Source organism: Genypterus blacodes, unplaced genomic scaffold (assembly GCF_046128005.1).
Source record: "Genypterus blacodes isolate CSIRO-AG114 ecotype Tasmania unplaced genomic scaffold, CSIRO-AGI_Gbla_v1 ptg000129l_1, whole genome shotgun sequence".
Lineage (NCBI taxonomy): Eukaryota > Metazoa > Chordata > Actinopteri > Ophidiiformes > Ophidiidae > Genypterus > Genypterus blacodes.
The window spans coordinates 60,001-70,000 of NW_027466931.1; the positions used below are offsets into that span (position 1 = coordinate 60,001).

The window sequence follows — 10,000 nt, forward strand, 5'->3', positions numbered from 1 at the left end:
CAGGCCTCACTGCGCACACACACACACATACACGCGTTCTGTGTGAGATGGTAGACGGTTTTCATATCTGAGGAAATTTCCTGTGTTGCGGTATTGTTTTGACTTACACAGCCATGGTTCTGGCCTGGTCCTCCTGCAGGTTCTCCTCTGGTCCAACCAGCCGGGCTTCAGGGAACAGAGACCGGTGACGCTCCCAGAACTTCTGGATGTGGCGCTCATGATACACAACCTGGACCAGATCACAACGCAACTCATTATCCAAAACACTAACAAGTACACGCTACTAACTTAAGAAATACGACTTAGTACCTATCTTCATACTAAAACACTAACAAGTATGCATTAGTGCCCCGCAGTAGGACCTACGTTGTTGTGGATGAAGAGGCGTAGTCTGGCTGTGGGGTAGTTGAGTGTTGTCAGGCGTTCCAGGAACTCTTCCAGGAAGGGAGTTGCATGTTGAATAAACACGGCAACGTACACCAGTGGCATTTTCTCATCCTTAAAACACACACACACACACATTATGACTTGGAGGGTGGGATCATTGTGAGAGGGAGGCGAGTTCCTGTTCTGCATAGACAGGTGAGAGACGCACAGGCACATCATTGAAGAACAGCAGGTCGTCGTCACAGTTCCCACAGCCGTTCTCGTAGGTCCACACGGTAGGAACGTAGTTACTGAGGTAGTTCAGCTGCAGCTACAGGCAGGAAGCACATCACCATCAGCACTTTGAGCGTTGATGACATCATACTCTATGAGCTTTTAATGTACCACTGGCTCCTTTACCTTGGTGGGGCCATTGCCATGGATAATAACAGGAAGTGTATCATAGGCAACGTTCCTGGCCCTGACCTTAGCCCGCTCAAACTTTAGGACAACTTCATCTGACAGGGAAACACAACACACACACAGAACATTAAGATTATCCAATAATAACGCTAATGTATGTATGAGCTCTACACACACACAAAACCTCCACCGTGGTCGAACGCTTCTCTCTTGCCAAACCACCTAAAATCATTTCACTTTTATAATCTGATGTAATTGATTGAATCGAAAGAGCTTGTGTGTGTGTGTGTCTTACCAACAGCTCCATTTAGATTCTGGAAGATGCTTGAGCGATGGTCCAGAGTCATGTTGTACTTCGTCTGAGCAGAAGTAGTCCAAACCAGGATATAATTAGTTAAAATGATCCAAACATACAACAGAATGTAAGGAGTTGTTGTTGTTGTTACCCGCTGTGCCTTGTCCAGGTAGACCTTGGTGTAGAAAAGCTGGTCATCATCGTTGTCTTTGTACTTCCATTGCTGGACGATTGCACTGATCTCTGAAGCAAACCCCATAAACCCTGAAAAACACACACACACACACACACACACACACACACACACACACACACACACAGACACACACACACACAGTCCGTCCATAAGGGTAATATATTTTGCTGCTTCTGCTGATGATGATGATGATGATGAAGATAAAGATGATCAATCTTACCTCCTGAGTTGAGGTAGCGTTTCCCAGAATGCACTTCTGGGTATTTGGAGGCCAGTCGTTGATCTGGCCAACAGAATCCCTCGGCTGAAAACACGACTCGGTGACCAAAGCCAGAAAACATTGCCAGTAACTCCTCCGGACCGGACGCAAAGATGACATCATAGCTGAAAAGGCCGAGACAGAGAGAGAGAGAGAGAGAGAGAGAGACAGTGGCTCAGAATGTGTGAGTGATTCCTTCCTCTGTACTGCGTGTCGTCAGTGTAACCTAAAATCTGTGTGTGTGTGTCTTTGTCTTTGTTTGTGTGTGTAAAATCAGGGCAGCAGTGTTTGATTTCTCGTCGATAACAAAGGAACAATGGTGAAAGGGACAAAACAAAAGCAGACGAGGACCTGAGACGGAAGACAGGACAGACAGTGCACGGGGCGTTACCTGTCCACAAACATGACAACCATGTCCTCCTTGTCGGCATGTTTGAGCAGCTCCTTCTTCAGCCACCTGACCTTTTGACCTCCTCCCACTGTCCGGGCCACGTCTCCCCCCTTCCACTCCTCCCCCAAACCCAAAGCCTACAGAGGAGAGACAGAGACAGAAACAGACAAGAGAGGGACAGAGACCTTTATGTTATAATCTCTTCCCTCACCACTCTTTTCTATAAAGTCTGATCTATTAGAAAGTGGAGTGTGTGTGTGTGTGTGTGTCTGTGTGTGTGTTACCTTCACAGTGTAGTTGAACTCTTTGGCCGTCCTCATGAAGCGTCTGAAGCCATCTGTTTCCTCTGTTGCTGCTGTGATCACAAGCAGGTTTTCTAGACACACACATGAATTTTGGAAGCTTTAATGTCATGGAGTGGTGGTCACGTGGTCTTCCTCTGACTGATTTGTAATTTGGTGAAGTCTTTTGACACCAAACCACCCCAGGGCTCTCGAGGAATTTGTTCAGAGAGACATTCCTCAGGAATACCTCGGGAAGAGGTCAGCAGAGGAGAGTGTTCAGTTACAAAAGCCCCCTTGTCCTCCATCTCTCAGGTCTCCCCTTCACTCCATCATCACTGGCAGTGTGTGTGTGTTTGTGTGTGTATGCTGGGTCATGGATCTTTACAGTGCCTTTTGCACTGCAGCAAACTTTGAAGAACCATATCAGGAGCTTTTCTTGCACTCACACCAAACATCAGTCTGACAACACTTTTGTCTCACTTGTTTTTGGGCGCAGAGAAACGGCTACATTGACATCTCAAGGAGACACAAAACTACAGTTAACTGTGGACTGGAGAGGAGGTGCAAGAACTTCATCTGTTTTTAGAAGGATGAGGAAGATGGAAAAACCTATAATACACCAATTTACTCTCCCACCCCAACAACACACACACACACAGCTGTACAAATACACACAGACAGACAGACAGACACACTAAGTACACTCTGAGGGGCACTGATTTGTGAAATGTGTTTGTTTTTAAAGTGGGTGTGAGAATGGGCACTTAAACTCTGAAAAAATTGAGATTCAAGATTGTTCATCAGCATTTTTCAAATGTTTCACCTCCTCAGAGCCATTCTGACTTTTCAACTCTTAGATTTGGAGTTTCTTTGACTATTGGGATTATTTGGGATATTATTCAGGTATTCTGGATTTATCACTGACTTTTTCCAAACGTTAAAACCAAACTCAGAGTTGTTTCCAGATTATTCCAAATACTTAACCTGTCTAAATTATCAGGATAAATTCCTAATTCACCCAATTTCTGCAAAAACAAAAACAGATGTATTAAGCTATAACAGCGACATTACGAACCAATACTATATAACAATCTTAAATAAACTTTTTGTGTAACATGACAAGAACAGTAATGTAACCGTTATATCAGGTAAATTATTTAAAAACAATTAACAGCGTGCTTTAAGTTAAGATTTCTTTGTTTTTCTCGTTTCAAACTATTTATATTTTTAGTCCCACAGCTGTTCGTTTGTGCTTCTTCACTGACCAAAACACGGAATCCACGAAACATTGAGGCATTAATGTGTGCAACTAATGGCTAATGTGCTAATGGATGAGAAAGCCAAATTTAGGGTTTCAGCCTGCGGGGAGTTTAGAGGAATGAAAGCTTGTCTAAGGTGTTCAAACCAGACATTTTCTATAATAATTATAGAATAAAGTCATAAAAAACTTTAATCCACGTTTACGTCGCCGCTAATAAGAAATAAGAGCGCAGGTCCAGTGAGCTAGCTCAAAGACCGGAGCCGGGCACGGTGCGGCGCCTCAGGGCGGTCCGCTTAGCCGGGAAAAGGAGCCTACAAAGCGGCCTTACCTGGAGAGAGCTTCCGCTGTTCTGCCGACACAGCACTGAGAAGGAAGGCGAGTGGGAGCAGGCAGGAAAGAAGAGGGGGCGCCATGGAGGATAATTATAACGCTGGGACTCCAAAACCTCACTTTCTTTCGGTTAGTTTCCTTCTTTTCTTTAAGTTCTTGTTCTCCTCCAGTTATACCGTCCGCTCTCTCGCCTATGTCACTAACGGTACGCTATCCTCGCGAGAAGAAGACACGGGGCTCTCAAGGGAGAAACATGTCAACACAAGCGGCTCAGCCTCGCCCCACCCCTTCTCCACATTTTAGCCAATGAAACACGCATGACCTATGAATGGCAGGCAGCTACACTAATCGACTCTCCGCACCGACACGAAGCGAGCCAATCAGATGAGGACAAATGGAAATGAAGGACTGAGATTTGCTTCGTGTGGCCGCTAGCCACAGAAAGTTCGTGAAAAGGAGAGAAAGTGAATGAGCTGCCACGTTCAATGCATTCCAGAGAGGGAGGGGAAGGGGGAGAGCGCAGGGATTTATTTTTTTATTTTTTTTATTACTATGTTTCATTATCGATTTTGCGCTTTAAGAAAGCATACGAAATGTAAAATATTTGTAAAAGACAATTTATTTTACGTGATCGGACACACAGGCCCCGCCCACTGTTGCCTGTAGCCATGGTAGCGGTATACAGCACAGCGATAGAGGAGAAAGAGGTAAACATCGTATACGATTGATACATATGGCGTCAGATCTTTGAAACGGAACCAACTAATGACGCCAGATAGCTATATTTACTACGGGAGCGTGACTAATAGTTAAAAGCGCGGGTCGAAGTGCGCTTCTTCTTCTTTTTTACATGGAACGGCCGAAATACTTCACTCCAAATGAGGTGTCTGCTCACAACACACCTGAGGACCTATGGGTGTCATTTTTAGGGAAAGTGTGTGACCTCACTCCCCTTATCGACCAATGCAAAGGTGAGAATCACGTCACGCATTCAGTCGCGTTTTCCCACCCAGTTATCAGTAGGAAGCTTTAACCGGTAATTATCTGAATACAGTCCGTTTCACCCGAGTGTGGAAACGTGTGTGGGACGTTACATTTTGTCGCCGCCAGAGGCCGACGCTCAACACGGCTTCAACTAAAGAGGGCCAAAGACTTTACCAAACACATGAACAGACGAACAGACAAACAGACAGACAGACAGACACATACAAAGCACCCTGTAAACTTTGCGTTTTGTTGTAGACGATGTTCTCCTGCGACCAATCATCGAGTGTGCAGGAAAAGACATAAGCTACTGGTTCAACACCGACACCAAAGATGTGAGTATGAATGAACCGAAAACAATCAATGAGAGGCCAGTTCGAAATCAAATTGATCAGAAAATCAGCTGGATTTTGTGGCTTGTGTCTAGCCTGGGTTTCTGTCCCCAGGTCCTGACCCATGTGGATCCAATCACCAATTGTGTCAGGTACTACACCCCCAGGGGGCGCTTTGTGCACGTCCCCCCTGCCGGGCCTCGCTCAGATTGGGCCACTGACTTCGTCCGGCCCTGGTGGAGGGACCAACAGTACCAGGTGGGCTTGCTGACCACCAAAACCAGGTGGATCCGTGTTATCAACGCCCTGACGTCTCAGGAGCAGCTGCTGGAGGTGAATTTCCCCAAAACCTCACTGGACATGACATGACAGTCCAATTGTATAAAACTGCTCTGTAAGTCTAGAAACTGGAGAATCAGGTTAGATTAATTTTTACAGGGATCCAAACAAAAAGTTGACCAAAAAGATTCAAAACTAAACAGAAAATATAAAAACACCTATTTGTATCTTTGTAACTTCTCCTCAGATGTGTGCTTACAAAGAGTTTCCTTTAAGGGTGTTTTGTGCTTTCAGTGTTTGTGTAAATATGATTTATTGTTATGTACTTTATTGTTGAAGTTCCAGTGGTTTCTGGCAGCCTGGTCCACAGAAGAGCAGACCACCAGCTTTGTTCATGGGGCTTCGTGATGCTATATTATCTGGACATCACAGTGTCTCTGGTGTCTTCATCTCATCCCTTAGGTGTGTTCTGAGGAGACCCTGGATGAGATCACGCGACGGTACCTGCGTTACAACGCTCACGCCTCCAGTTACACCTGGAAGCACCATGGGACCAAGCTAGACATGAGCAGGACGCTAGGGCAGAACGACGTCCTGGACGAGGACCACAACCTGGAGCGGTTACGGCTGGACCGTGACTTCTACACCCCGGCCCTCCTCCTCTACTACAACGACGACCTCACTAAAGGCTGAGGCCCCCCAGACAGTCCTTGGCTCACCTCCGTGGTCTTGGAAACAGCACAGACCTGTAAATGCGGACCTGTACTGGTTCATTGGCATTTTTTACATGTAAATAAAAATGTGATCATTGTTAATGCTTTTGAGCCTCGTTTTGATCCAGACTCGAGTGTTTAAGCAGTTTTTGGACAGGATTTGTTGAATTAAATTTAAATGTTCTTGGTCCCCAGAGGAAGGCATCCTTCCAAGCATTATTTTATTGATAATTTAATTTCCACACTGTCCATGAGTCTGTCACAGCGCCACCACCTGGACAACAAACACACAAAGCTTGTGTTTTTCAGTTCAAAGTGCATTTCAGGGGGACAATGACCTCACTGTATGTTCACACACACACACCGAAACACGCACACACAGACGTCTCTGAAATACACACGGCGCTACCGTCCTTCAACGAGGACAGACGGACCATTTCGAGGAGAAGAAAGTGTGAGGGAGACAGGAACAGAGAAAAAGAGACTTACAAAGGCATCGCCATGACGACTGAATACCATGATGAAAACGAAGATGACAGCAGCACATTTTGGACCAAAGGTACCCTGTCTTTCCTGTGTGTCCATCCACACATCCAGTTTGTCTATTCTTCCACCTGCCCATCTGTCTCTCACTACATGTAACAAAAGAGTGAGAGCTGCCAACAAAGCTGTTTCTACTAGATTGACAAAGTAAAGTCTCTCCTTGCCTGTCTCCGCCCATCTCTTCCTCTCCGTCGCTCTCTCTCTCTCTTTCTGTCTGTCTCCTTCTCAGAGTCTCCTCCCATCTATCTCTACAGTCTGTCCAGGTACAGGAGTTGGTTGGTTCCTGCTCTGACAGCTGCAGTTATCTTGAGTCTGATCATAGCACTGGGAGCCAGCAGTGAGACAGACACACACATACACACACACACACATACACACCAGTGCATGTCAAAATATGACACCGATGTGTGTGTTTGTAGACACAAAGGCATCAAACCGTCTGTGGTCTCTGGAGCAGAAGACTTCCAACCTGAGTGACATTGTCCAATCACTGAGCGCCTCACTGCTGCTCGCCAAAGGTAACACACACACTCACGCACACTCACGCACACACGAGCACGCACATGCTAATTGGCTCCTGTGTTACAGACACGGCTAAAGAAGTGCGCCGCCTGCAGTTTGCTGTGGAGACCAACGTGGACAAGTTGACCTCAGGTAAGACCATTAACTCGTAGCACAGGCTACTATGGTAACCTGAATATTGGCAGTGTTACCAAGAACTATTTTTTGTGTGCGTTTGTGTGTGTTCAGTGTCGGAGGCCTTGAAGCAGCTGACAGAACTGAGGTCTCTGAGCAGGGTGGTCTCTTCACTCAAATGTTCCCTTGAACGCTTCATCAACAACGGTACACACACACACACCATACTGTATATATTGTTTCTCTGTCTAAGCATCCTAGGTGGACGGGTGTTGTCTGTTGGGTTGGGATAATGTCAGCTGACCTGTCTGTCGCTCTGTGTGTCTCTCAGTGTCCTCGGTGGAGGGCTGTTGTCCTGTAGATTGGGACCTTTCAGGGTCCAGCTGTTATTACTTCAGCTCTACGGTCTTGACCTGGTACAAAGCCAGAGACTGGTGTGAGGAACACGAATCTCACCTGGTCATCCTCATGACGGACGAGGAGTGGGTGAGACAACCTGTCTTGTCTGTTTCTCTGTCTTTCTGACTGCTTGCCCGAGTGTCTGTTTGACTGTGTGCCTCTGTCTGTCAGGACTTTGTGACCAAGCAAGCTCTGGGTGCTTTGTACTGGACCGGTCTGACAGATGAGAGGACGGGGAAGTGGGAGTGGGTCAACCAGACACCGTACATCATGAACAACAGGTAGACAGCTGTCTCTCTCTCTGTCCCTCTGTGCACAGACCTGTCTGTCTTTGTCCCTCTGTGCACTGACCTGTCTGTCTCTCTCTTTGTCCCACTTCCTTTTCGTGTACTGACATGTCTGTCCCTCTTCCTCTTTATTCCTCTCTCTCCCTCTGTCTCATTGTGTCAGGCGTTGGAAGCCCGGTCAGCCGGACAGTTGGACAGGTCACGGCTATGGGCATGGCGATGAAGATTGCGCTCACCTTCATAGCGACGGACACCTCAACGACCTGCATTGCAGCACTGTAATGCGTTACATCTGTCAATCACACAGCCAGCACTCATAGGCCCGCCCACACACAGCAAACCTTACCTGTTGCTCCAATCTGAAAACATAAAATCATCAAGTCATCCAAATTTTTCTCTGTTAGTCTTAGTTTATCAACATGACAACATAAACAAAGGTCAAAGGTCAATTACTCTTGTACACGTAATCATAGCCAGACCATAGACAAGCTGGTAAACACACATTAGTCTCAATGGGCAATACTGTGTTATAAAGTTCCACATGGATCCATTTTGGACATCTCCCATGTGTGTGTGTGTGTGTTTCCATGTGTATATGTCTCTCTGGGGGGCGGAGCCAAACGTCCTTGCTCTCCTCTAAAACAAACAAAGAGTGGAATTCAACCTAAAGCCTAGTATCGACTGAATTATTTCTGCACGTTCAGATCAAAGTTAGATAGAGTTTTATTTTTAGAAAGATTGTTATATAAAATGATTATTATTCCAAGGGTGTTTGGCACTAATAGAGCATAATTTAAAGAGCGCTTTGTTTCCACCTGTAATCACGTAAACACGAGGCAGTGACTGTTTCCGCAGCAACACACAATTTTCGCTTTGTAGATTTTTAGAAAGTGGAGCAGCAACACGCTAAAAATAAGAAACTTAAGTGTGTTTCAGGCCAAAGCCTTTTCTTCATAAAGCATAAATACAAACACGCAGTATAAAGATAAAAACTATCTAGTATATGATGTTGATCTACGAAACACAACAGATAAAGTGCAAATCTTTTCAAAGTGTCAAATAATAAATATTAAAAAAAACAAACATAATAATATACAGGATGTACATCAAAGAGTGAATAATATTCTGTACATATTTCACAGCTTTAAGCCTCAGCGCCAAGCTTAGGGGCAAAGTTTTCAGCAACACAACCAAAATCAATCCAACCCAGAGTGTGTGTGCGTGCACATGTCAGTCGGTCAGCTGGAATGCTTGGATTAGGACAAGCTCAGTTCTGGTCCCGCCGAGGTGACACGCCTCCAGGATGCACACCATCCTCTGATTGGCCAGCTGGGATGCCATGGCGATGAGGTCAGCTGAGAGAAGGAGGGCGAGAACCACCATCACCATCATCAACGTCACCAATGCTTTTTCATCTTCACCACGATCTTCTCCTTCATCGACATAATCGGTAGTAGCACCGTCATCATTGAGAATGTTGCGTGTGTCCACTGACCTGGTGAAGGAGGGGGTGTGTGTGAAGAGAAGGCTCCATGACGCAAGATGGAGCTCCAGCAGTTGGAGTGAGGGAGGAGCGGAGGAGAGAGTGAGGAAGAGGAGGAGTGAGGGAGGAAAAAGGCATCAACCATCACACTGTCTGAAAGAGCTGAGGAAGAATGAGAATGTATTTAGTTGGAGTTCCCCAGGGATCCATTTTAAGTACACTCCTTTTGTGGGTATGTGTTTGTACCTCTCAGTCTCAGTGTGTAGTAGCTCTCGGAGGCAGAGTCAAACTTCCCTGCTGGCATCCTGCCTCCCATTGCCATGGCAGCAGCCTGCTCTTCCCTCTGGACATGGCAGTAGCGCATTGGCAGTGTCTCTGGGGCAACCAAGGGAGCAGTGGGGATTGCGGGGGCAGTGAGAAAGCTTGAGGCATCTTCCTCAGTACTTTCCCCATCTTCGTCATCATTTTTTTCTATAAACTCCATGGAGGCCTCAAACAGAATGACTGCGGACAGGAAGTGTCATTGCTATTGATCACTA

The 10,000-nt window shown here is 46.1% G+C and overlaps 4 protein-coding genes across 6 annotated transcripts in view; 2 read left to right on the forward strand and 2 right to left on the reverse strand.

The window, feature by feature from the left end:
• plod3 (procollagen-lysine, 2-oxoglutarate 5-dioxygenase 3) overlaps positions 1–4,046 on the reverse strand; it is a 7,391-nt gene extending 3,345 nt beyond the window's left edge. The window contains exons 1-11 of the mRNA XM_076163198.1: positions 3,804–4,046; positions 2,215–2,306; positions 1,931–2,067; positions 1,501–1,664; positions 1,236–1,348; positions 1,085–1,148; positions 787–884; positions 596–697; positions 367–498; positions 108–229; positions 1–9 (exon numbers count right to left, since the gene is read on the reverse strand). The exon at positions 1–9 is cut by the window's left edge and continues 96 nt beyond it. Coding sequence (XP_076019313.1) covers positions 1–9; positions 108–229; positions 367–498; positions 596–697; positions 787–884; positions 1,085–1,148; positions 1,236–1,348; positions 1,501–1,664; positions 1,931–2,067; positions 2,215–2,306; positions 3,804–3,888 — 1,118 coding nt within the window. The 5' untranslated portion in view covers positions 3,889–4,046. The remainder of the gene's footprint in view (positions 10–107; positions 230–366; positions 499–595; positions 698–786; positions 885–1,084; positions 1,149–1,235; positions 1,349–1,500; positions 1,665–1,930; positions 2,068–2,214; positions 2,307–3,803) is intronic.
• Positions 4,047–4,459: 413 nt separating this feature from the next.
• cyb5d1 (cytochrome b5 domain containing 1) lies at positions 4,460–6,302 on the forward strand. The gene is made up of 4 exons (XM_076163222.1): positions 4,460–4,776; positions 5,048–5,124; positions 5,236–5,454; positions 5,863–6,302. The coding sequence occupies exons 1-4, from the start codon at positions 4,656–4,658 to the stop codon at positions 6,091–6,093; spliced, it is 648 nt and encodes a 215-aa protein (XP_076019337.1). The 5' UTR covers positions 4,460–4,655; the 3' UTR covers positions 6,094–6,302.
• A 140-nt stretch (positions 6,303–6,442) lies between these two features.
• Positions 6,443–8,351, forward strand: asgr1a (asialoglycoprotein receptor 1a). The gene is made up of 8 exons (XM_076163213.1): positions 6,443–6,672; positions 6,886–6,993; positions 7,076–7,174; positions 7,245–7,310; positions 7,407–7,499; positions 7,624–7,778; positions 7,863–7,972; positions 8,142–8,351. Exons 1-8 carry the CDS (start codon positions 6,447–6,449, stop codon positions 8,296–8,298), a joined length of 1,014 nt encoding a protein of 337 aa, XP_076019328.1. The 5' UTR covers positions 6,443–6,446; the 3' UTR covers positions 8,299–8,351.
• Positions 8,352–8,386: 35 nt separating this feature from the next.
• Positions 8,387–10,000, reverse strand: part of LOC143010703 (RPA-related protein RADX) — a 6,763-nt gene continuing 5,149 nt past the window's right edge. For all 3 annotated transcript variants that reach the window (XM_076163195.1, XM_076163194.1, XM_076163193.1), the window contains 3 exons: positions 9,708–9,965; positions 9,474–9,623; positions 8,387–9,333 (listed from right to left, as the gene is read on the reverse strand). In XM_076163195.1, the coding sequence (XP_076019310.1) occupies positions 9,209–9,333; positions 9,474–9,623; positions 9,708–9,965 (533 nt within the window). In that variant the 3' untranslated portion in view covers positions 8,387–9,208. The remainder of the gene's footprint in view (positions 9,334–9,473; positions 9,624–9,707; positions 9,966–10,000) is intronic.